At 41.7% G+C, this 27,752-nt stretch overlaps 1 protein-coding gene across 1 annotated transcript in view; it reads left to right on the top strand.

The window, feature by feature from the left end:
* The first annotated feature begins 510 nt into the window (after window positions 1-510).
* LOC126252733 (activating transcription factor 7-interacting protein 1) overlaps window positions 511-27,752 on the top strand; it is a 180,416-nt gene continuing 153,174 nt past the window's right edge. The window contains exon 1 of the mRNA XM_049953635.1: window positions 511-1,105. Coding sequence (XP_049809592.1) covers window positions 511-1,105 — 595 coding nt within the window. The remainder of the gene's footprint in view (window positions 1,106-27,752) is intronic.

Below are 27,752 nucleotides of genomic sequence, written 5' to 3'. Positions count from 1 at the left end.
GGCTGACTGACGTGTGGTTTAACAGCATGGTCAGTTATGGCAACTGTCATTTATCAAGGAACTGAACCTTGAAAGCTAATTAAAATAGTAATGGTTCTTAGATGTACCCAAAGAGTGTTGATTGTATTTACTCTTGATTTGCAGTCAATTTAATTATTTTCGTAGCAGATGGTACAAGTAATGAATACAGACGCCCAAAGTGATAAATTTGACCTTATCTGCGGTGGTCACCACATTTTATTCTGTGTGTGTGTGTGTGTGTGTGTGTGTGTGTGTTTTGGGCCGCCTCCGGCTCCTCCTCTCCCTCACCCCCCCCCCCCCCCTCACACTGCTTACTTCCTCTCCCACCGTGACTTATTTTTTGCCCTCATACTTTTACACAGCACTACTGTGGGTGGTAATTGGTTAAGTTCTTAAATGCCAATGAATTCCATTTCTTTTCCAGGGCTCGTCATATTTACAACAGAAATGACACATTCGTGCTGAGGAGGAGCTATGAAACTAACAAGCATGTTTGAAAGCTCAAGTGAAACTCCCGTTGTTAAGTGTTCGCAAGATGGTGAAAAGTCGGATCAGTCTGGTGCGTTGCTCGCACCTGATTCTGCGGACTCTTTCGATTTGTCGTCAAGTAAACCAAAGATAAAAGACGTTCAGTCGTTACCAGTTTCGGATTTATTAAACGGAGACAGCGATGTAAAAGCTGATTTAAAGAAAACATTAGAACCATTGTCGCTAAATAATGGTGATGGTGCTTCGTCAGATGATTTGGAAAGAATTTCATGCAGAACACCAGTCGGCGATAACGACTCGTCGAGCGAAAAAGAAAATTACGTGTTTGATGACGGGGGTTCCGAAGCAAGTTTGAAACTTCGCATTACTGAGAGTGAAGACGAAGGCGAGATGTCTCCGAGAGCTACTAGCCCGTTTGAAGACGTGGATCACGACTCCAGCGAACAAATATTGCCTCAGACTGAAGATCGTGACGGCATTAACGGCGTGACTGAAGACATTGAACAAAATTATGATAATGAAGAGCAGGAGAACGAAGCTACAGAAGCAGACGACGCGAGCCCAGTAGCTAGAGATGAAGACAGTGACATACCAGGTGAGTAAGGTTTGTTTTCTCTGATTCACTCCCTCTGTTATCATCAAAGGGGCAGGTGATGGTACATCATATGAATAGTGGTAAACATGGTGATCCCTCCCTATCTCTGGTGTAGTGTTCTGGTCTGAGTTTCAGGTTTAGAAAATGGTTCATAGTTTCTTCGTATATTTTCTTCTTCTTTCTGCTTCACGTTAGTAATTCTTTTTGCAGTCTTTATATTATTCCGGTGCTTTGTAGTAATTTTGGTCCTTTGTAATATGTATTGAAAATTCTTTTGGAATGGAGGAGATCCAAAACCATCCAGGCGATACTAACAAGATCGTATTAACTTGTTGCAGAGATAAAACTTGTGCAAAAGCGACGTGCATCCTTACGATATGTGAACATTACAGTCGAGATGTCTCGTAAAAACTAAAATTTTTCTTCCATAAGTTCTTATGTTCATTCCGGCATTAGCCTGGAAAAAACCGCTTGTGTATTGAAAATAAAAGCGAATATTGTGCAGTTAGTAATAGGAAACTGTAATTTTATAGGTAGGCGTGGACGAGGATCAAACTAATGTAAGGTCTAACAGATGTATGTAAAAATCTTTGTCTTACCGTTTTTGCTGATTTTTATTAGTGGGAACAAAGTCCCTAATAAATGACTAGAACGCAGTGTGGTCTCATCTCAGCTTACTGACAAAATAAAAATGGGTAAGTATGTTGGTACCCGACATAAGACAATTGAAATCTGATTCATTATGTAAATCATTTGTTATTGTTGCCCATATTATTATTGTGTGCGGCATTAGCCGTATATTATTAAGGCAAATGGTACATAGGCTGTCGTTTTATTAGAACATTAATCACTGTATGGAAGTACTAAGGGATATGCCTGCATGTATAATACATATAGAAAATACATACTTACTGATATGGAACGTATTTTTTAGGGACCATGTGAGTTTTAATTTCTTGACTATAGACTTTGGGTTGTTCAGAACATTTGGCATGGCACATTCAAGCGTCCAGTTGTGGTAAAACAACATCGCTGTTCTCTGACAGCGTGACTCCATCATAGATGTGCTTTGATGAGAACATTTTCCATGTGTATCGCTGAATGATCCTCGGTTCTCAGGAAACATTTAAGAGGAGTCGAGGAGATAAATTTAGAGCAAGGGCACTCATTACCGCGAGGAAGGGGGGAAGGGTTGCTCTTAGGGAAAAGGAAAAGTAGTGTAGTCAGGTGTTTCCTTAAAAGATTTAATCGTCGGTATTGTATAGGTTCTTAACAGGATCGGGACTGGAACTTTTTTTATGGCTGCCAATCGCCTTCCAAAATATTAAAAAATACTCCACACGTGATTTCCCTAAATCACTCCAGGCAAATGCCGGGATGGTTCCTCTGAAAGGGCACGGCCGACTTCCTTCCCCATCCTTCCCTAATCCGATGAGACCGATGACCACGCTGTCTGGTCTCCTTCCCCAAACCAACCAACCAACCAACTCCACACCCCCAGGACTTGGGCTTGCGCACCCTCCCCCCCCGCCAACCCCTAAAAAACATTCGTTTGTGCACCCTTGTTTTGGTGGATTGTGTTGGAGCCCAGCTGTTTGCGCAAACTAGTTTTCTTTACACTACATCTACTCAGTCGGCAGATTTATGATTTCCAAGGAGTGGATTTACTTGAATGCAAGCCGTGCATATCACTCAGAATCGCACAGTATCTCTTGGAAACAGCTGTCAGCAATGATGGACACATTAAAACACCTTTCACTTCCACGTAACGTAACGCTGGAAACTTGTTGCACAAGTGTATAAAACATCTGTTTCTTTGACAAATTTCCTTAAGAAATTCCCAAACGACACACGAAGAGCGTTTTGATTTCCTAGCTGCATTCTATTTCCGATTTGCATTTTCTTTATGTAATGGTCCTTTCTAGCTCTGATGCGCCGCTCGTCGGTGAAACGGAAGTATCTGGCGGACATTGTCTGCGACCCCATGTAAATATCACTTTCAAATCGTCGCATATTCACAGTATCCGACCGGTCGTGACGCATAAGTTTCCTTTGTGCCATTTTTTGGCTTCGATGAATCGATGAACAGTCGGCATGGTTGAACGCTGTTGACATAAGACATCGATTGCCCATAAAGCAACAGATGGTGCTTCTCATTGCAAAGAACTGCATAAGTTGTTTGTGTGTGCCAAAAATGTGAAGTTGTTTCAAATAAATGACATTCTTTAAGACCTGAATAGAGTGCTCCTGTTTAGCGGTTTGTTTGTGCCAGATCCCGTGCGAAGGTCGCGAAGTTTAGCATCTTTACAGAGATTGTGTTCAACTGGCTGGTAGCCATTGGAACGAGACGAACGAGCCTTCTTGATTTTAATCAAAATGTATTCTTCGGGTGCTGCTAGTATTGTCCAAATGATAGGCTCTTGTCGAATTGATGTAGAAACTGAGGGAATGTCGGGATACTATAGGTGCATAAGTTTTGTTTTACGTGAAAATCCGGTGTCATCCGCCGTCTAGAAAAGTCCGTGGTGTGGTTTCTTGACTCATCGTCATCTTAAGGTACTGCCACTAGTTTGCTTCGTAACAAGTTGACACAATTTCGCCAGTAGGCAATGTAACCCCAGATGACCGTAATTAAACACGAAATATTTTGATGTAAGCAAAGTATTGCTTCATTGAATTTCACCGAGGTTGGCAGAATAGTTTACGGCGTTTCCTGTAAAGATGACTGTAAACCATGAAAATTTTGTAAAAGTATTTTAAACGTGAGGTGATATGAGCGAATAGTTTTTCCATCATGAGAAACTGCATTATGAAAAGTAAATGGCATTTCAGATGTCTGCAGCGTATCACTGTAATCTGCAATTAATATTGGCGATATATTTTCTTTAGTTTGAGCATGCATATATATGTCGGCATCCAGTGTAACACAGATTCTATTGCTGGACAAGAATGGTCCCTTTTTAAAGCCCCAAATAAACTGTTTTCCGAACAAGTACAGCGATGACTATAATCAGTTTTATGTTAGTACTTTAAGACCCATCGTGGAAAAGTAACATCCCTTGAGTAACGAACAGCTAACCCTTCATATGATGTGGAACAACTAGTTAGACGCATAATTCCCCAAGTTTTTTTAGCAGGATGGGTCATGCTGTTTTCCAAAGGCGTTACGACCTCTGAATGGCTGGACAGTGATCGGACTATTCGCTTTCAGAAAACATCATTTGTATCTCATTCTCAAATTACGAGTGATTGGTACCGAATTCAAGCTGAATCGCAAGTCTAAGAACGTCACGAATAACGTCTCTGTTTCAAGTTGATTCGCTATTGATGATGTCGATGTATGTACGACTCCAGAGCTACCAACTCATCGTAGGTTCTCGACTTTCCAAGAAGTGAGGGTGGATATCAAAGGAAGACCGATGTCATTCAAAGTGCCATGAAGGAAGTTTTGCTAGTCACCTATCGCTTTTCTTTAGGATCGTATCTGACAGTTTGTCAGTAAGGCAGCTTGTATGATGTGCCATTGTTCTAACATTAGGCGATTGATACTACTTTCGTGGAAGTGGAGTGAATACTGATGTGACACGAGTCCTGTTCTCCTGCAAAGTCCGGAGACACGATTACTACACCGGCGGGCGAAAAGTATAAATCACTAGGATCGTTCTGTGATTCGTTTTTGGAATTCAAATCATTCCTGCACATGAAGCAGTACCAGGCTCAAGTATGTAATATTTATGTGAGTAATAAGTCTACTTACCACCAATGCGTGCACCGGTGATAACTGAAAGAAAACTGAACAAATGTGACACTGAACGGAGGAGGCGAGTTTGAGAACACGAAGTGGAGTTTGAGCGTGCAACTAGTTGCGTCACTGGCAAGGTCAAAGACCAGTGTACAAATAGCATCACAGTGTGCGGGTGATTTGTCGCATATGGCTGATGGTTTAGATCCAGCCAGTTAAAACTACAGTACAAACATGGAGCTGCTTTTGTGTTGTACAGTGAAGCAATATCGTATCAGGATAAGTCCAGTGTTTCTAAGCACTATTACTCGTGGGCACAGCAAGAGTCGATACATATTTCTCAGTATTGTACGATCAGTTGAAAACATTTGTTGTCGAGTCTGGTGTTTTGTTGTAGACATGCACCACTTTGTGGTCGGTAAATTGCAGTTTGCCCCGATCTGCAAACTTTGATACAGTTCACGGACATCATTTTCCAGGAATTAACTCTTATCGATGTAAAACAGCGGATGTTTGCTTGAAATGTACGTGAAAAAATACTTTGAGATTTTTTGCTGATGCTGTGATAGGACCGGAGGTATAGAAAGATTAACAATATTTTCGTAGGTACTCCTTACAATTACACATAATTCATATTTTTTGTTGGCAGCGGGCTACACTGAGGCTATTTATTCTCTGTTCTTCCGTTATTTTATTCTTTCCAGCCGATCAACATTATCGTTAAAGCGAATGGCATATCTTACCACTGCATGATCCGTAAGTTAAGCAGTCATCAGTCTGGAGGTTGGTTTTGAACACGAGTAATTTACAAGGCATGATTCTGTTGGAGGTGGTATGCCTACTGCTTTGTCAGATCCCCGAACTGTTTTACCAACCAGTTAACAGGGGGAGTACATTTAACGTAGAGGGAGCCACATTGCAACTCGGCATTTTTTCACATTAACCGGCATTGCTAAAACGTTCAACTTGGTGTGTGGTGGTCTACAGTTTCTACAATTGCGAATAACGTACATTATGAAAAGAGAGCAGCATAGAAAACATTACTGGACATAACGAAACAGTGAAAATCACTGCAAGACAACAATTGAAGATATACACATCTGATGAGCTGAATGTGGAAGGTAGTGGCGTAGTTTCTAATTGTGGGGCTGCAGAGGACAACACAACAGTTCATGAAAATGGCGCAGTTGAACCTAAGATAACACAAAAAGGAAATAAATAAAAGTTGGTTGTCGTTTTTTCTGGAGGATAAGTATTTTTATGTGGAAAAATACCACTGTGGCTAATATTTGACAGGCCCATGTTGTTACAAGTGGCGAATCTACAATGCGGGGAAGGGGGGAAGGGTCAGGTGGAGCTCCTCTCAATGGGAAAATTTCTGCAAGTACTTCACAGGATATCCTATTCATTGGAACTTGTGGCAGAGATGTCCTTAAGTACTGAAAAATGCTTGAAGATGATGGTGTGAACACCACTCAACTATAAGTGTACAAAAATTCGTGTTTGGAGTATGAAGAAACTCCATTATATCTCCTATCCAGATCAGACATCTGTTTTCAAAATTATGCCAATAATACAGTCTGTTGTTGAAACAAGAGCAAGAAATACATTCTCTCACCTGCCAACCTTTAGAGTCATAGGGACCTGGTGTCATCCTTGGGGTAACAGCTTGTTAGTGCTAGATGCTTGTGAAAGTATTCACTCTGTTGATGCCCCTCTGTATTGTCTTCTGAAGACTGAAGTGGCATGCTTCATGCTGAAGTGTGCTCCTAGCCCCATCCATGACTTGCAAAAATCAACCTGAAGACGACGAAGAGCTGTAATTCTGTGAATATTGATTGAGAGCTCAGTGCTGAATGATTGGATTCCCGTTACTGGAGCTAGTTTCTATTTCTGTGATGGACATCTTTGACTAAAGTATAATATGTACCTGTGACTGCACAAACTGTTTTTAAAAATATGGAATGTGGTATTCGTATATGTGAGCTAAACTCGTATTACCTGAAGATTCACATTAACAGTATGTTGGTTGTCTTGACCAGGTACCTTTGGGAAAATTCTGTCCATCCTTTTGAATTTCCAATACAAAATTAGTTTCCTTAATTAGGCAAAGCTTTCCCTGTGTGATGGGCTTGTAGCATACATCAGTCGGGCAAGCAAACATGCTCAGAGCCTCCATGTTTTGAGAATAGTAGTCAGTGTGCACCAGACTGAGTTATGAATTGAATTGTGTTGAGCTAACTAAAATTTTGGTGTGTGTATAATTAATTTGTTATATATACTGGAGAGTAAACACCAATTGCATTCTTCAAGAATGATAGCATCCACGAGAATCAGACAATGCCATTAATTCGTTGCCAGTTTGTTGACCTGTAGAACTGCATGTCATTTTCTAGAATAGAAGTATTACTGCAGTCATACATATACTCATGCATAGTTAAATATTCTCATGCTGTTTTGGATTACAGTAGAAATAACATGTCAGATCTGTTCATTGGTTGTGTACTTAACACTGAAAGAAAAGCTGGAGTGTACAAGAACTTACTGTTTCGTTCCTCCTTCACGAATGTTCTGGTGAATGTGACGAAAACTAATAATTATTTCCACAGATTGCATTTATAAGCTTTCTTTTGAGTACATAATTAAAGTTGTCAGCAAAATGTGACTGTAATTGAATACACCGAGAATGGACATTTTTTGTGGGTTCTCTATTTTGTTTAATCTGTGGTTAATTTTTAGTCATAAAACTGGTGAGTGATTCGTTAAAAATACAGTGGCGGAAAAAAAAATCGTAACACCAAGACAGAGTTTCTAGTAGCGCCACTATCAGTTGTGCTTTAAATACTGGTAACGGTCTTGAGCATTAGTTACCTTTCAGATTACTTTTGTATTGGGCGTCGTGAGTAGTTGGTCAAGAATGCCTCTAAGGTGACTAAGACGTTATCAACACGTCACTGAGGTCGTGTAACAAGGCTGTGAGAAGCTGGAATTTCCTTCGACAGTATTGCAGGACTTGGCAGGAATGTAGCCACTGTACTTGGTTGGTGGTCAGAGAATGTACGGTCGCAAAAAGACCGGTCTCCGGACGACCAAATGTCACTATCGCGAGGCAAGCGCTTGTCTCTGGCGCATCCTACCGCATCTGCAGCAGCAGTCGGCACCACAATGACACAACGAAATATAAATCGGTTACGTCAAGAACAACTCCGAACCAGACGCCCTGTAGCGTGCATTCCACATACCTCAAACCACTGGCATTTGCGACTTCGGTGTTTCATTAGAGGGCAGGTTAGAGAGGTCTTTCTACTGAAAGCTGAGTCTGGAGGTTGGATCTGAAGTGCGATTTCGTATGACAGTAGGAGCACTCGCGTGCTTATCCCACGCACCCTGACTGCTAACTTGTAGGCCAGTCTTGTGATTCGACCTGTTGTGCTGCCATTCATGAACGGCACGCTAGGGTTGCTTTCCTACGGGATAACGCTCAGCCACATACCGCTGTTGTAACCCAGCATGCCCTATAGGTGTCGACATTTTGCCTTATCGTCTTGGATCAACCGATCTGCCCTTCGGACATCCACAACCAGCATTGACCGACAAAAGTGCTACAGGCATGTAACTCCATTCTACAAACTGACGTCAGGCACCCGTACAACACAATCCATGCACATTTGCATGTTCGCATTCAACATTCTGGCTGTTACACCGGGTATTTATGTACGAGCAATGTATAGTTGCAATAGTGTTATCTCGCGTGTACATTAACCTCTGATCTTGCAGTGTTAATCTTTTAAATATAGTACCTAAACAAATATATTCCCAAAATTTCGTTACTCAGTATTAATTATTTTTTGGTGTTGCTATTTTTTCCGTCTGTGAATATCAATAAAATTGATGTTAGAACGAAATTTAGTTGCCCACATGATTTAGAAAAGAAACATCCAGTTATCTTTTGCTTCAAGCTAAAATTACTTTTCGGCAGAATAACTGTGATACATGAATAAAACACGTGACTGGCGATTCGTCTCTCTCTCTCTCTCTCCCTCTCTCTCTCCCTCCCCCCCTCTCTCTCTCTCTCTCTCTCTCTCTCTCACACACACACACACACACACACACACACACACACACACACACTCTGCCGTTGCAATGGTGTGTGTGTGGGGGAGAGTCCTTCGTTGGCAGTGACGACAAATACTGTTTCCTCCGCTCAGACACCAGTTGTACGCAGATTTTGAACACAGCTTTGGTACAGATCTGAAATTAAATTTTCCGTGAGACATTTAAATCTCTAATGTATCTACGATGACGTTGGAAGCTGAAGAAGTGAATTAAAATTTATGCTGCAGCCAGGAGTTTGTGTTGGGGGAGGGTATTTGACTTGGGTAGTTCGTGCAGCAATGTTGACCATAAAGCTGTGGTGGTGTAATGGTCAGCATATCTGCCTAGTAAGCAAGAAGACCTGGGTTTCAGTCCTGGCTGCAGCATACATTTTAATTCACTTCTTCAGCTTCCAACGTTACAGCCTGGTAGTTACATAATTATACTTCAGTGTGGAAAGCTAGTAATGTGGATCATTCGGAAGAGTATTCAACAAGAAATTAATGCCGAAATAATTAATTTGACTGGTAGCTCGTTTGTGCTAGCTGCTTGAAGTATCAGATTCACAATCCGTTTCGACATTCGTCTAGCAAACGAGGCAGTGATGGCCCCGTTTCAGCGGAAACCCAGAGTGCGACGCTGCATCTGATATGGCAACGTGGCGTGACAGGTCTCGTTGGCGTCAGCGGACCCGTATAGCTTGTTGCTTGAGCGATGCATAGGGGGGTCCGTTCTCTCGGCTTAGGGAGAATACGAGATGAGCCGGGATGGAACTGATGAATAGTTCTCAGGGTTTCAACCGTGTTGAAACTTCGACGAATCGCAACGTTTCTTGTACAAATGTCATCTGCGCTGTAACATTCCCGCCAGGCAATTATCTGTAGGTGATTTTTGAGATGGCTCTAGTCCAAACGCTTAGCTGTTGAAGTCGGCTAGTTAACTTGTAAACCTTGTAGAAAGCCACGCTAGCCTCGTAAGAGGCGTATCGACCAGGAAACAGCCTCCAGGCTGTTTCGGGCTTTTCTTGCTTCATCCTTTTTGCCTGGAATGCTAGTGCAGCAAAGAATGCGGGAGGGCTTTCGTGGAGCTTTGGAGAGTAAGAAACCGGAAGAATGGTGTGTAGGCAGCCATAACGCATGTGCTACTGCCCAACTGCTGAAGTGTTGTCCGCGAAAGACGAAGTGCGTGTTTAAGATTAGTTCCTGCATACATTTTGCCTGTCAGGGAGTTTTTAGAGTTTCCAGAATGAGATTTTCACTCTGCAGCGGAGTGTGCGCTGATATGAAACTTCCTGGCAAATTAAAACTGTGTGTCCGACCGAGACTCGAACTCGGGACCTTTGCCTTTCGCGGGCAAGTGCTCTACCACTGAGCTACCGAAGCACGACTCACGACCGGTACTCAGAGCTTTACTTCTGCCAGTACCTCGTCTCCTACCTTCCAAACTTTACAGAAGCTCTCCTGCGAACCTTGCAGAACTAGCACTCCTGAAAGAAAGGATATTGCGGAGACATGGCTTAGCCACAGCCCGGGGGATGTTTCCAGAATGAGATTTTCACTCTGCAGCGGAGTGTGCGCTGATATGAAACTTCCTGGCAAATTAAAACTGTGTGCCACACTCCGCTGCAGAGTGAAAATCTCATTCTGGAAACATCCCCCGGGCTGTGGCTAAGCCATGTCTCCGCAATATCCTTTCTTTCAGGAGTGCTAGTTCTGCAAGGTTCGCAGGAGAGCTTCTGTAAAGTTTGGAAGGTAGGAGACGAGGTACTGGCAGAAGTAAAGCTGTGAGTACCGGTCGTGAGTCGTGCTTCGGTAGCTCAGTGGTAGAGCACTTGCCCGCGAAAGGCAAAGGTCCCGAGTTCGAGTCTCGGTCGGGCACACAGTTTTAATTTGCCAGGAAGTTTCAGTTTTTAGGGTGTCATGTTTTGGAATCCAGTCCAAGTGGAACCACTCCTTGATTCCAGTCTCACGTGTCGTCGGGGCTTTTGGTAAATCATGCGAGTGTAAGCAGTTTGATCACTTGAAAACTTAAAGGAACCATGTTTCAAATCCACGTAAAACATCGCTACCACATGCAAGCGGCAGTTCAACGCTACTACATTGCGCTCCCAATCTGAAAACATTTGTGAGCTAATCTTTCACTAACTTTGTTGTAACTGATACCTCTCGCCGCGCCCGGGTTCCCGGGTTCGATTACCGGCGGGGTCAGGGATTTTCTCTGCCTCGTGATGACTGGGTGTTGTGTGCTGTCCTTAGGTTAGTTAGGTTTAAGTAGTTCTAAGTTCTAGGGGACTGATGACCATAGATGTTAAGTCCCATAGTGCTCAGAGCCATTTGAACCATTTTTGATACCTCTCGCTTGCATGTGGCAGTAACTGTTGTGCAGACATCACAAAATATTTCTCCTCGTGTTTCATTTGCCGGTATTGCAATATCAGGGACGACTGGCTCTGAACCAGACTGTACTGGAAACTACCAGAAAAATCGTCTTGTGAATGCTCTTGCTTTTGCGCCTGATGCCCAAACAAGCATTGGAGATTAGTTTCTTTTGCGACTTTTTAAGTGTTGGTTGATCTTCCCCTCGTATGGTGATCTAAAATCCCCATCTACTGATTTTGGTTCCAAATAAACGTGAGAACTGTTCATGGCTGTACGTAAGTAATGGAATTCATTCAATGTGGACGCAAGCTAATGGAAAGAAAGACTCTGAACTGAGGTATTTGTTGTTCCCCATTCAGATTTGCCTTCTTGATTAAAGTTTTCTTGAAATATTTTTCTCAAAGTATTGTCAAATGTAGTTACTAACTTTTTGCACAACGCTTTAGATAGTTAAAATACAAATGAAGTCAAAGTCTTCACTTTAAATACCTAGAAACTTGCGACTGTTAACTTCATATCAAATTTCACAATCACTTGACGAAAACTGACATGTTGGATATGAGTTAAAGGAGACTTTTTTTACATACGCATTCACTCTCTCTCATCGCTTAGTGTTTTACCTTTAACCATTAGTGGCGTTTTGTATTCAGTGAAAATGTAATTTTGGTTTTAAGAGCCTGGTTAAAAGTATTGCTGAATATTGTAAATGAATGCTTAAAAAACTGGACTCTTTCTTGCGAACTGTTGGCTATTGCAGTCAGAAGCTTCCATACTCTGCTACAGAAAATTATTGTGTGCAGTGAGGTTACTTGCAGCATCGATCAAGTGCGTAGCTAGTATTCGCACCGAGACATTGTGATGGTAAAATGGGCCTACGCAGAGCTGATGGACTCCTACCTTCGGCCAGTTAATGGGTGTGACAGGTGATGAACCCGTTCACACACACACACACACACACACACACACACACACACATACGCTTAGGTAAGATATTTCATACTTCATGGGTAAGTAAGAAAAGCAACCACTGGCCGCGCGTTAGGTCCCGAGAGATCCTAGTGCATTGAGGAAGAATGGACTGAGAAATCGATACTCGTTCATCGCCGTTCCCACTCAGGATATGCGCTTCCATCGGAATCTAATTGCTTTTATTCATGAGTCTTAAGTCGCACGGTCAAATGCAAAGAGACGTTCCGTATGGTGTTGAATGTTGGCTGACAGAGAAAATGCATTCTGTAAAATAATTATCCATGGCTGTGTGGCCTCCAGTGACATTTTGAGTAGAGGGTGCATTGTGAATCAATATACCGGTTGGCTAGTGCTGAAAGCTAGTCTCTTGTTAGTCTTGGACATCGTTCTGCGAGGTATCTCGTGACAGGGAAGGCGCATGAACTTGTTAAGAATGAACACTGTTCGCGTCATCTTGTGTGTGCATTACCCATTCATGTGGTACATGGTCTCTGGAGGACGAGCTCACGAAGTAAAACTGCGGGTAAAGAATTGAACTACTCGCATTTATGATTAATAACAAAGAGTCCAGTGTGCTGTTCTGGAGTATCTTGGTTTGAGGAAGGATTTTCTGAGTCTGTACATTTGGAACACAGCATTGTATTCAAATGAACCATGAACAGGGAGAACAGAAAAAAGAGAATCGAAACGTTAGTGATGATCTGATGTAGAAGGATGTTGAAAATTAGATGGACTGAGAAGAAATGAGGTTCTTTGGAGAACTGACAAGAAGAGGAACATGCGAAAAACTGGCAGGAAAGAGAGACGAGATGGTATGGGATGTGTCAAGACATTGCGGAATAACTTCAATGATATTTGAGGGAACTGTTGAGGGTAAAAACTGTAGGAGAAGACAGAGATTGGAATAAATTCAGCAAATAATTGAAAACAAACCATAGGCTGCAAGTGTTACTCTGAGATGCAGAAGTTGACACAAGAGGAATAGGCGGCGGGCTACATCAGACATGTTGAAAAAACTGACGACGAGAAAATCTTCATAAGAGAGATTGACACTGCTAGCTGTTAACATTGTAACTAGGCACCGTTTGCTGAACATCTTATCATTTTATTCGTAAACTACGTAGTTATATTTCGAATGAATTTTTAGGTTGTTATCCATGTGCGGATACTCGCTTATGCATCTGCAGCAAAACAGCATCCTCCAAATATAGAGGATTGGTTGGGAGCTCTTTGTTACTGGCATTATAATTATTTACTGGTTTATGCCATCAATAGTGTAGCTCATAGAAATGGACAAAAATAATGAATTTACTCAATGTGTAAAACACGAATCTTTAATTGTCCTACTCAGTGGGTAGGTTTTTCGGAATGTTTATTCAGACGATACGGCCACCACAGAGACAAAGGTTTTCAGGCAGTATGCTGCCAAAAGCAAATGCTTATGCGTGAAGTATGTAGGACGTAGTAGCACTTCCAGATCGCTTTGTCTCGCATTGGCAACGGCGAGAACAGATATTTGACAGCATTCGACCCGCAGAATGCAGCACCGCTCAAAATTTGGCCTCAGCTCTGTGTAGTATACAGGTGTGTCCCTCACAGGTTTTAAGATGTTGTCACAAACCTCATGTTGAAGAGCAGAGTGGGCAGCCGTCCCTCGTCAAAGAATGACATCAGTTCGACGCTGTACAGTTACAGAACTTAGCAGCCATTCACGCACTTACTCCTATCTTAGAAACTGAGAAGGGCCGTTTAGACTAGATGTGTAGAAGTTTTGCAGTGGTCTCGCGCATTGACTCTGTAACACAACGTATTTCCTAAGTTGCTATTTTGAGGTGTTTGACGATTTATTTAATGGTGCTGATATTTCTTCTAGAGAATTCCGCCTTTTCCAACATCTGGTGGGATTTCTTCGATGCCGTTCTCGCAACGTCCAAAAGGTGCAGCCGGTTTCTCAAGATGACCGTGTTGTTGCCATCTTCGGTCAATTGGTTTGATGCAGCTCTCTATACTACTATATCCTGTGCAAGCTCAGTCGTCTCCAAAGTACTCCAACCTACATCACTTGAACCTGCTTGCTGTTTTCATCTCTTGGGTCTCCCTCCCAATTTTTACCTCCTACTTTCCCTCTAATACTTAATTGGAGATCGCTTGACGTCTCATAACGTCCGATGAGAAGATCCCATCTTTTAGTCCAATGGTTCCACAAATTTCTTTCACCCCAATGCTCTGCAGGACCTCCTCATTAGATATGATCTCTCCAAAGCATTCTTCGGTATCATCACAATTTAAAAGCTTCTACTGTCTTATTTTATGACTTGTTCACTGCCCACGTTTCACTTCCAGACAAGACTACACTCAAGACAAATACATTCAGGAAAGAGTTCTTAACACTTAAACCTATACTCGATGTTACCAAATTTCTCTTCTTCAAAAATGCTTTTCTTGTCATTGCAGCCCTTCATACGAGGGTCGGAACTTCAAGAGTGGCAAGTGTTTATTTACATCTCGTACAAAATAGATAAGAGTCTCAAAGTTTTACTGACCTTCAAAATAGTCACCAGCAATGTGTATAACCCGTTGCCAGCGATGTGGAAGTCGTAGGATATTCTTAGCAGTGCCAGTTGTGTTGACAGTTCGAGCGACGCGGTCCATTGCCCGACGAATTTGTTGCAGTTCTGAAGCGAAATCGAGTTGAACTTACGAGGGCTTAGGTCAGGTGAGTGCTGTAGGTGGTATAGCACTTTGCAGCCCCCGTCAGTCAAACAAATCAGTAACAGCTTGCACTGTACTTGCTTGAGCATTGTCCTGCAAAATGATGGTCAGGTCATGCAGAAAGTGTCATCACTTCTGTCTCTAAGCTGGTCGTAGGTTGTGTTCCAAAATGAACAGCGTAGAGACAGAAGTAATGACACTTTCTGCATGACCTGACCATCATTGTGCAGGACAATGCTAAAGCACGTACAGTGTTCGACTGATGGGGCTGCTGAGTGCTATACCACCTACTGCACTCCCCTGACTTAAGCCCTTGTAAGTTCAATTCGATTTCTAAACTGAAGGAAACACTTCAAGGCATTCGCTTCAGAACTGCTACAGATTCGTCAGGCAATAGACAGCGCCGCTCGAACTGTCAACACAACTGGCACTGCTAAGAGTATGCTACGACTTCCATGTCGCTGGCTACGTGTTATATACAATGCTGGTGACCACTTTGAAGGTCAGTAAATCTTGGAAACACGTATCTATTTTGTACGAACTGTAAATAAATAGTTGCCACGATTAAAGTTCCACCCTTCGTATTATATCCCCTTACTGCAGCCATCAATAGTTATTTAACTGTCCAAATAGAAAAAACTCGACCACAACTTTTCGTCTCCTAACCTAATTCCATCAACATTGCCTGGTTTAATTCGACTAATTCCATTACCCTTGTTCAGCTTTTTTTGTTGTTCATCTTATATTCTTCTTTAGAGACAAAAACCATGCCATTCAGCAGTTCTACCAAGTCCTTCGCTGTCTCGGACAATGATGTCATTGGCAAACGTTAAGAGTTTTTATTATTTCTCCCTAAGCATTAACTTCGCCAAAATTTTCTTTTGTTTCCTTTACTGCTTGTTGACAAAAAGATGTAACATTTGCAATGTTGTATTTGTTGAGTAGTAGTTCAACGATTTCTGTAGCGTTTCCAGTAAATGTTTTAAAGCATCTTCATTTTCATTGTGTTAGTAGCCCCAACGATATCTTCCTTTCTTCGCTAATGGTAGTAAAATCATTCGTGGGCTCAATGACTGACAGATGTAATTTGTTACATTACCTACTTCATATTTTCGAAGTGAGATTTAATTCTCGAGTGTACATCGCAAATCATTACCTTACGTGTTCGGAATGCTCAGCGAGGCTTGTATGTTAGGCGATTGTTTAAAGAGGGACCTGTAATGTGCTGAATTTCAACACAGGTTGTAAGCTTCACAATAAAGAATCTCGTGTAATACTAGCATATAGTATATATTTAGTTTTTTGGTGATAGTAGAATGAGACAGTGATGCAAAAAAATTATATTGCAAATGGTAAATGAAATTCCTCGTATAGTGGAAAGAAATATTTTGTGAAACTTATCGAAGATTCTTGTCCAAGATTCCTTTCCCATCTAATTCCTAATGGTTTGATGCCGTAGAAGACGTATTGTTTTCAGTGTGGAGTAAAGAAAACTGCTACTAACCCATTTTGCCCTTTTATGTACAATGTTACTATATCCACCTTACGGATTTTAATGACATTTAAAAGTTGTAAAAACATTGTATATGGAGTATATGGGTTGCGAGTACATAATTAGGATACCAATGTACATACTAATTGAAGAGCAAATGAAAATGATAGTCAAAACTACCTTTTTAATGTGGAAGCTACAAATCATGAGAAAATTGGACAGACCAGCATATTGTAAAGGGCTTATGCCAGTAACCTGAAGAACATACTGGCATTTGAGGCTACCACACGTACATTAATGGAGAAGCAAAAGAAGAGAGGACGAAGATTAGAAACTTCAGCAAGAAAGGAAACCCGAGTGACAGTTGAAGTCGTAGCAACCCCACTGTAGCAGCCACGAGGACAAACATGTATCAGCTACAGAAGTTTCCAAGGCGCCACGATTGTGCATCGCTAGGATTGCCACAAATTCTAGTAAACAGTTGGGATGAAAAGCTTCACATATTAGGTAAGACAAGATATTAATAATCACTGGGACCAAATCGGACGCTCTGGTAAGTACCAAAATCAACCAAGCTTGTTAGTAACATTAATTAGGAAATTATTGAACTACCGTCCAATATCCTTGTCATCGGTTTGTTCTAGAATTTTAGCACACATTATGACCTCAAACATAATGAAGTATCTCGAACAGAATGACCTCCTTCATGGCAACCAGCGTGGATTCCGAAAACATCGATAGTGTGAAACCCAAATCGCACTTTCCTCACATGGTATACTTAAAGCTTTGGATCAAGGCAGGCAGGTGAATGCAGTATTTCTTGATTTCCGAAAAGCGTTTGACTCAGTACCATCCTACGATTATTCTCAAAAGTATGATCACATGGGGTCTCGAGTGAAATTTGTGACTCGATTGAGGACTTTTTGGTAGGGATGACGCAGTTTATCTTGGATGGTTCGCACTTCAACACTGTGGCGAAAACGATGGATTTTGCGGAAGTAGCCAATGTCCAGTAACTTAGTGTGCTCTGGGGAAGCGTGTTAAGACTGTTGCTGTTAATGAACTAGTGGACTTCTTGCAGATAATAAAGTTATCTATAATGAAGTATTGTCTGAAAGAAGCTACATAAATATTCAGTCAGATGTTGATAAGATTTGGAAGTGGTGCAAAGATTCATAACTTGCTTTAAATGTTCAGAAATGTAAAGTAGAGCATTCCAGAAAGAGACATAAAAGTAGTATCCTGTAACTATAATATCAGTGAGTCACTGTTGGAATCGGCCAACTCATGCAAAAAAAAAAAGACTCTGAGCACTACAGTACTTAACATTTGAGGTCATCAGTCCCCTAGAACTTAGAACTACTTACACCTAATTAACCTAAGGAGATCACACACATCGATGCCCGAGGCAGGATTCGAACCTGCGACCGTAGTCGTCGCGTGGTTCCAGACTGAAGCGCCTAGAACCGCTCGGCCACATCGGCCGGCTGCCAACTCATGCAAATATCTACGTGTAACACTTTGTGGGATATCAAATGTGCCGGCCGCGGTGGCCGTGCGGTTCTAGGCGCTGCAGTCCGGAACCGCGGGACTGCTACGGTCGCAGGTTCGAATCCTGCCTCGGGCATGGATGTGTGTGATGTCCTTAGGTTAGATAGGTTTAAGTAGTTCTAAGTTCTAGGGGACTGATGACCTCAGATGTTAAGTCCCGTAGTGCTCAGAGCCATTTTTGATATCAAATGTAATGATCGCATTGTCTCAGTCGTGGGTAAAGTAGGTGGTAGTCTTTCGTTTATCGGTAGAATACTGAGGAAGTGCAATCAGTCTACGGAGGAGATTGTTTACAAATCACTAGTGCCGCCGGTTCTAGAATGGACTAACAGGGGATATTGAACGAACATAGAGAAGGACAGCACGAATAGTCACAGGTTTGTTTGATCCTTGGTAAAGTGTCACAGAGATATTGAAGGAACTGAACTGGAAGACTCTTTAAGATAGAGGAAAACCATCCCGAGAAAGTCCAGTAACAAAGTTTCAAGAATCGGCTTTAAATGATCACTCTAGGAATATACTACAACCACCTACGTATCAATAACATAGGGATCGTGAGGATAAGATTAGAATAATTATTGTACGCACAGAGGCATTCATTCAATCATTCTTCCCGCACTCCATAGTGAATGGAACGGGAAGAAACCCTAAGAACTGGCACAATGGAATGTACCCTCTGCCTCTGGTAATAACGGTGGTTTGCAGAGTATAGATGTAGACACAACAAGTTAATTGCAAATACAAAGAACAATACTTGGTTAGTTATAAGTACGATGGTAGCCGTAAAGTTTTGATTATCACCTCGAAAAATGAGTTACGCTGTTAATTATTTCTTTGTTTGCAGCTAACTGTCCGCAGTCCTGGAACACATTGCAATTTCCGCGTCACAGTACTATAGGACGCTGCCGGAAAATCAAAACAAAATAGCAAAGCCCATTGAAAAAAAAAAGGTATATCGTGCGGTACGTAGTTTTCGGCAGCAGCGGAAATGTTTTAGCTGTGTCAGAGTAACCGAGACGGTAGAGGTCTCATCTGGAGGGGGCCACGACAGCTGCAACATTTCCGCTGCTGCCGAAAACGAATTACCGAAGTACGCCATTTTTTTTTTTTTTTTCAGTGGGCTGTGCCATTTTGTTTTGGCTCCTCTGGAGGAGTGTGACGGTACAGTTGCACTGGGATTTAATTATGTACCTGCAAACAACAAAATATAATTCCCGGTACATAACTTTATTTTTTCGAGGGGGTCGCAAGCGCCTTTCGTTATCAGCTCAACTATAGGTAACACATGTTTCGCGCATCGCTTCATTGATAGGATACTGAGAAATTGAAATTGATTTTAAGGGGACTGGTTCGTGAAAACAAGGGGAACTCTTTCAAAAATTTGTTTTCTAAATAGTATAGTTCAAAGAATAAGTTATGAGCACATGTAATGCTTATCATATTTTAACAGCTCTGTTGGAGACCTTTTGATGAATAAACCACAGCTTTTTTTTGTAAATTGCATTTTGTGTTGCAAGTGAAATCAAGCATGTTACTTACATTCGGCGTAGGTAAACGTACCTTGAAATAAAAACGATGTAGAAGCTTGATTTTCCTTTTTTTTCTGGAAGTTCTTTACACTATTATCTTTAAGTTAGACATTTTAACAAGATGTTGCTATCATAAATTAGTTAAAATTTTTTAATGATTATCAAAAGTTTGTTTTTCTTCAGTGTCCTCAAGTTTCAAATTTGAGTCGTAAGAATACTCGACTTTTTAGTTACGTAAGCACATTTTCAGTATACAAAATTTCAGCCCTATATATTTGATAGTTTGTAACCGTTGTACCAGAACATAAAAATGTGAACTTTTGGAAATTCAAGTTAAAACTTCTCTATCTGCATAACACAAATACATCCCACATTGATATTCATCTTGTTTCTGGTGTTCTTTCTCCCTTTTCTTTTCCACACTACTTCTTATTCTTGCTTCTTTGCTGGTTTCCAATACTAATTCCTCTGCTTGGAAGAGTCTCCTGTGCTTAATTGCGATGTAAGCTATTTGCATATTTGGTCCACCAGGCACTCTCATCAATTCCATAATCTTAAACCTTGACACTGCACCATCATTGAAACATAGCAGAGCATCCAGCACACCCATTTTCAGAGTATTTAATCCTACCAGAACAGTTCCAAAATACAGTTGTTAAAACTCTCATTTGTGTTTTTGGTCTTACTGTGTAAACACTTCTCTAATAATTTTGGGTCAAATGGCAAAGAATGCTAATGGCGAGAACAGAATTATCAAACACAGCTATCTGACATGGGAGTGTCCATCATATGTGCAACCACTTTTGAATTCTTCTAATTTTGAGTCTCTATTCGGTTAAGTTTCCTGGAAGCAAACTTTTACTTGTTTAGAAAGCTACAGAGAATTTTTGAGGCACAAATTAAAAAAAAAGATTTCTTGACATCTGTTCACGTATTAGCCCCGTAAAGAAGAGGCTAATGCATTGTACAGGCAGCGTGTATAGTCACTAATTGATCAGCTTACACGAGGTACAAGAATTCCTTAAAAATGCAATAAGCATGTGTTAAAGAAACTGCAGAGGTCAGTTTCAACTTGAAAGTTGGTAGACACACTCGATCAACGATCTTGAAGTTCAATTAAATAAAGATATATAGTGGCAACCTGTTCACGGCACACAGTAAGAAACCTTTTGTCTCTCGCTCTTAGTTGTACAAACAAGATTCAGTGAATTATTGTTTGAGAAGCGCCTTCAGGTACAGTACTTCGGAACGATAAAACTGACTTTTTCTGAACGATTATTCACCACAAATAGTGGAACTCCTGGTATTCTTTTATGACGTTAGGATTCTTGTCAGCCTCCAGAATCATATGACATTTGGTAACATATTGTGATAAATATCACAGGCAAAAGGCGGGACTGAAGTATGCACTAACTGGGAAATGCTCTTATACCAGTATTGACTGTATCAAGTGTTTTGTACTCACTTGAACTGATGGTTGTAAGAAATTCGTTCTGTGGACTTGCTCACATGAAACCTCTTCGGGAGGGGCGGCTGAGTCTACAGCATCTGGGCGGTTTTGTATTAATTCTCGCTTTACTTATGACCCCAAAAATACCGAACACTGCACTCCAGCGTGCCTACGAGAGTAAGATAGCCCATCATAAGTGTTGCACGACCGTGAGTAAAGCAGTGACACTGTGAACTGAACGTACGTGGCAAGCTCACTTCTGTAGAACATAGAAATATTATGAAAAGGCCTATTGTATAGACATTTGGGGCGGGAACAAAAGTACAGAATTTGAGAGATCATTGGATATTCTTATGCTCGGCGACATTATCTGAGTCACATAAAGACCACACTGACACAGAAAAATTCAATACACTTTCACTATTGTGAAGCAGAGGGACGATTTCCTTCTAAGATTTAAAACAAAAAGAAAAAAAAACGGGCATCACAATTTAGACAACGCGGGTCGTGAAAGTAGTATGTAGTAAAATTTCATTTGTGTCAGTATAATCAGATAATTAAGAATCATTACGGAAGCACTGACCTGATGGTTTGATCATGTGATCCACGGCTGAATCTGCTACATTCCGGAGGCCTTAGCGACGGATTTAACTCTACCTATTGTCTAGTCGTTGGCCATCATAAATGTTTACAAAATCAATTGGAATTCCGCCAGTGGGTCACTACTGTAAGTTGTCAGTGGCACCATATTGATACTCGACATCTGTAGAAGTGCTCAGTGTTTGCGGGTACACTCTCCAGAAATTTCATGCGAAATAGGGAAAAAGAGTTGTCTGTGACGCATAGCAATCATTGTCACCATTTAGGCGTGTGCTCCCGGCGGATGCATACAAACTTACTATTAGAGAAACGGATGGATTCAATAGTAAACCATTCAACGAAAGAGTCTTTTGGTACATCAGAAAAACTGAATTCCGTACCTTAACATGCATGGTGCATTTCACCTTTCCCAATAAAGAAGCTTATTAGTCGTTTTTAATTCGACTACACATGTAGAGAAAGGAGAATGTATACTCTCACATCTGACAACGAATGTATATGACTGATACTCTGCTGTTTCCAGAGACAGTCATGTGAGTGTATCGAGATGTGGTTGCTTCGCGCATTCTTTTTCTCGCTAGGATCTCTGAAGTGTCGAATTTTTCTGTGCACATTACGAACGAGCTGAATGTTGTACTTGCCCAATCATACGCCTTAAAATTCCAAGGATGCAACGGCGAACTTTCGTTTTGGTATTTCATGTGTCGTATTGAAGTATAGCGTTGTACTTTCTAAGGAACGCTGGCGACTGAACGTATTGCGCTTTCAGCTGTTTCGCTCGACTACCAAGGGAGACCGCAGACCATAGATCGTAAATGATCTCAGTCGTTTGCGTAAGAGTGATTGAGCATTGTTATCTAGGCTTAGAACCGTGATTTCTATCCAGTAGGTATTGGTGGCGAGACAACTGTGTAGCAGGTGTAGCCCATGTGGAGTGCTCCTTTTTTCGCAGTTGCTCGACGATGTTAAAATTGAGACGCTGCTGCAATGGACTTCCAGGCGCGGCCATCGGAGCATGGACATCCATATTTCAAGGTAGTAGATGAGCGTTCATTGTTGAATAAGACTTCGTGGCTTAGAGAAAACATGTTCACATAGAAAGTTTATTTTGCCTGTAGTGCCCCTGATATCAGGAAGACGTCATGGAACGTAACTTACGGAATATAAATTATGTCTCCAGATGGGAGTAGTATTTCTTTCCGAATAAGTAACAAAGAAACACGGAAGTGTTGCATAAATGTTTCGGTTTCCCATACAGGAGAAAAATAGGCTGTATTGCACCGAAGGATAAAATCAAAGACGAAGTCATCATCCCTGTCGCCCTTTATCTTCCTACGTGATTTAAGACTGTTATTTGTTGGCACTTGAGATATTTAGCGAGCTTGTGATTATTTATGTACACAGTTATTTAATAGGAACATATTTTTCTAATCCCGTAAGCAGGTCCTGCATCTATATTATTACTCTGCATTTTACGCACAAGTGTTTGACAAAGGATTCGTAGAACCACTTTCACGCTATTTGTTGACCGTCCCACTTTCGAATAGCATGTGCGAAAATCGTTCCGTGCGATCTCTGATTTATCTTGCAAAAGACATTCTTTATGTTCAGATGACCACAGCTCACATTTTATTGATCACTACTGGGTGAGCAAAATAAAAATGGCCCGAAAAATATTTACAATAAGCCTGATGTAGAATTGACCTATTTTGTGACGCATAATTGCGCATTTTTTGTGAGTTCACATACCCTGGCAGATCGGACCAGACCTCATTTGAAGAAATCAAAAACAGCATCCAAAAGTCCTGATCCCACTTCTCGTCAGAACGCAACACGGAAAAGTTCATCTGGACGCTTTAGTTAGGCACAACAGTAAAATTTCTAAGAATACATATACATATCATTTTCGGCAATGTTTCGACATAGGTCTCTGAATTCCTGCTTGCGCAGATAAAGGGCGTTGAGATTTCGTCGGGATCTGTACGTTGAACACACCCTGTTTCATAGGGACAGCATCATGTGTTGCATCCAACTGGTCACTAAACACGTCTACTCTCACTCAGACGTAACACAGCGAAGTACTCGGACAGAGCATGCGGGAGATGCGCATGTGCAGACATGTGACAGCAACGAAATCACGGTTTCCATCATTCCCTAAGATCGACAGTTATGTCGATGAACATGAATAATTTCATGTCAGTCTTGCAAATATTTTCCGGGCCAGTATTACGAATGTAGTTTGATAATTCTGGTAAAAAAGTAAAAAAAAAATGTTCGTTTCCTAACCTCTGATTTTACTTCTCGAGACAGTCTCATATGAGCGATGTACACTTGTTCCGGAGATCCTCCAGCTTCCAGCAAGCCAAATTTCATGTTACGGAACAGGAAGAAGTCATTTGATCTCAAGTGTGGTTATCGCTGTTTTGTGGGAAGATGCATTATCCTGGTGAATGAGTACTATTTTGCGTGGCACCCTTGATCTTGTTTCAGCCAACTCAAGTTTCAGACGATCCAACAATGAAGTGTAATAGGATACAGTTATGGTTCTGCCTTTTTCCAAATAGTCCTTGGGATCCCAGCTGACAAAATGGTCTTTGCCTTCATCGCTGTACTTTCAGCAGCTTTTGTCCATTGTGTTGATCGCCGTTTTGACTGATCTATAGTTATGGATCCAGGTTTCATTAATACTCACAAATCACCGCAAAAAGTCCTGTAGATTGCGATTAAACATAGCCAGATGTTGTGTTCAGGTGTTGTACTGGATGCTCTTTTGATCGACTGTGACCAGCTTTCTCGAAGCCAATTATCTGTGCAGAATGTTATGTATTCGCTCAGTCGAGATTCCTACCGTCTCAGCAATCCCACGAATTTTTATTCGGCGGATTTCCTTGACCGTATCATCGATTTAGTCGATAGTTTCCTTTGTGGTGACTTCAGCTGGATGGCCGGAGAGCGTTTCGCCTTCTGTGCTTGTCCGGCCACTTTCAGGTTCATTAATCCAAAATTAAATGGCCGTCATTTATGGTGGAGAGGACGCGTGAGCTCCATCCAATTCTGATTAGGTTTGTGCGACAGTCCAACCCTTCAAATGAAAATGTTTAATAATAGCACCAAACTGTTTTCTCCATTTTCAATAGCAGTCGACACTCCTACCAATCCAGACGACTGTAAGCAATTAACTGTATACTGTATATTGTTGACATTGTTTATACGATGCACGGACTAACAAATATACTTACCATAAAGGCCCAACAAAAATGTTCCATTTTTTACGGAAATTTACCAGACTTAGGAAACCACCTTCGTACTTTACTCTCCCTCTAGTTTCGCTCAGCTATTTATTGCTCTGATGGCGACACATTAAGGATTTAAAAAAAGGTTAAACCATTAACGTATTTCCATTAAGACACTGAAGGTGCTCGTGTCTGATGAACGAAACTAGTAATAAATAAAATTATGTGCGATCTATGGTGGTTTTATCTGTACGTTAATCCGTAACAGTCGAACAATGCTATCCTTTACTTCAAAAAATCTTCTTAACCTTTGTGTTATTGTGACTGCGTCTCGCCCGAGACGTTTGGACTGGAATATAATCATTCATTACTTAAATAATTTTTTGGTTTGTTGTTTACAATGTATCTTAGTAGTTGCCAGGTTTCATAGTTCTTCTAAAACTTCTGATTTCATGCTATTCAAATACACTGAGGAGCCAAAGAAACTCATACACTTGCCTAATATCGTGTAGGGTTCCCGCGAGCACGCAGAAGTTCCGCAACACGACGTGGCATGGACTCGACCAATGTCTGAAATCTTTTGTATGTCCATCCTTTTTGCAAGACGTCTCTGGGACGACGGCCGTTTACTATCGTGACAAAAAACAAAAACATCTACAGCCGTCCTTACGATTTTATTTTAATTTGTCGCTACCAGTTTCGACGCGTCATTGCCGTCATCTTCAGGCTGTTTTGATGCGGTACAGGTTGATACGACCCCCATGCATAACCCGTCAGTTGCTAGCATTACTGGATTCGCAGATAATCTGTCAGCACTCAGTTTACAGTTGGATTGCTGACACACCTGAGAATGCAGTAATGCTGGCAACGATGGGTTATGCATGGGGATGCATCAAAACAGCCTGCAGATGACGCAATGAAGCGTCGAAACTGGTAGCGACAAAATAAAATAAAATCATAAGGACGGCTGTAGGTGTTTTTATGTTTTGTCACGAATGTCTGAAATAGTGCTGGAGAGAACTGACGCCATGAATCCTGCAGGACTGTCCATAAATCCGAGAGGGGGTCGAGATCTTTTCTGTACAGCACGTTGCAAGGCACCCCAGATATGCTCAATAATGTTCATATCTGGTGAGTTTGATGGCCAGCGTAGTGTGTACACTCTTCTGAGTGTTCCTGGAGCCACTCTGTAGCAGTTCGGGGCGTGTGGGGTGTCGCATTGTCCTGCAGGAATTGTCCAAGTCCGTCGGAATGCACAATGGACATGAGTGGATGCAGGTCAGACAGGATGCTTACGTACGTGTCACCTGTCAGTCGTATGTAGACGTATCAGGGGACCCATATCACTCCAACTGCTCACGCCTCACACCATTACAGAGCCGCCTCCAGCTTGACAGTCTCCTGCTGAAATGCAGGGTCCATGGATTCATGAGGCTGTCTCCATTCACTGGATGCAATTTGAAACAAGTACGACGAGGAAAATGTTTCCAGTCATAAAAAGTCCGATGTCGGTGTTCACGGGCCCAGGCGAGGCGTAAAGCTTTTGTGTCGTGCAATCATCAAGGGTACATGAGTGGGCCTTCGGCTCCGATAGCACATCGATGACGTTTTGTCAATTGTTCTCGCGCTGGCACTTGATGGCCCAGTATTGAAATCTGCAGCAATTTGCAGAAGAGTTAAACTTCTGTCACGTTGACCGATTATGTTCAGTCTTCGTTGGTCCCGTTCTTGCAGGGTCTTTTTCCGGCCGCAGCGATGTCGGAGATTTGATGTTTTACCGGATTCCTGATATTCACGGTACACTCGTGACATTGTCGTACGGGAAACCCCACTTCATCACTACCTCGGAGATGCTGTATTTCATCGCTCGTGCGCCAACTGTAACACCCCGTTCAAACTCACTCAGATCTTTGTAACCTGCCATTGTAGCAGCAGCAGCAACCGGTCTTAACAACTGTGCCAGACACTTGTATATAGGCATTGCCGACCGCAGCGCCGTATTCTGCCTGTTTACATATCTCTGTAGTCGAATACGCATACCTACACCAGTTTCTTTGGCGCTTCAGTGTATATTTGTTAGTAATATAATATTTGGTATCCATATGTCTACTTCTTTAGTAGAAAAGTAGGAGAAGAAAGCATCGAGATAGTAAAGCTTGAAACCGGATCCTTTGGCTAGATGAAATATTACAAAATTAGCGGCACGGCAAAAAGGAACTTAAAATTTACTTAATTGTTTATTACAATAATAACACTTTATTCTGAAAGTTTGAGATAGGTTCTCAGTTGAGTGTTGGTGTGGGCTTGTGAAATGATATTTAAGACAACTGCAGAAGAAATGAAGCCTGCTGTCAGTTCTTTAACGGTTGAAAGATACATTGCCTGACAAAAAAAGTGACGCACCTGAAGATAGGGTTGGACATCTGCGTAACTTCGTGCACTCAATTGGCGGGTTTGTAAATGATCACAATTGCAGTTATCTGCGGTAGGTTGAACAGCAACCAGTGTGCATTAGTGGTGTTAACGTTCCTGGTGGGATATGTAAGGAATGTGAGCAGCGTCAGACTTCGAATGTGAAGGACACGGGGGTGCTACGTACTCCTGTGACATAGCGGTATCAGCATCTGAATTTGAAAGGGGCCGCTTGGTTGAATCAGTATCCAAATTTGTGTGGCATTCAGATGTGACAGTGGCATGATGTTGGACTACTTTACGACGTGAGGGCATGCATATTCAGCACGGATGCGGTCGACCACATTTGATCACCACAAGGCAGGCTCGCCATATTTTGCACCAGGCACAATGTAACCCCTTTACATCTGGGCTAACCATCTGAGAAAGAGTAATGGACTTCCTGTAACACTGTCACCCCGCACCATTAGTCGGAGACTAGCAG

The sequence above is a fragment of the Schistocerca nitens genome, chromosome 4, assembly GCF_023898315.1.
Source record: "Schistocerca nitens isolate TAMUIC-IGC-003100 chromosome 4, iqSchNite1.1, whole genome shotgun sequence".
NCBI classification, from domain to species: Eukaryota; Metazoa; Arthropoda; class Insecta; order Orthoptera; family Acrididae; genus Schistocerca; species Schistocerca nitens.
This window is presented reverse-complemented; position numbering and strand designations above follow the sequence as displayed.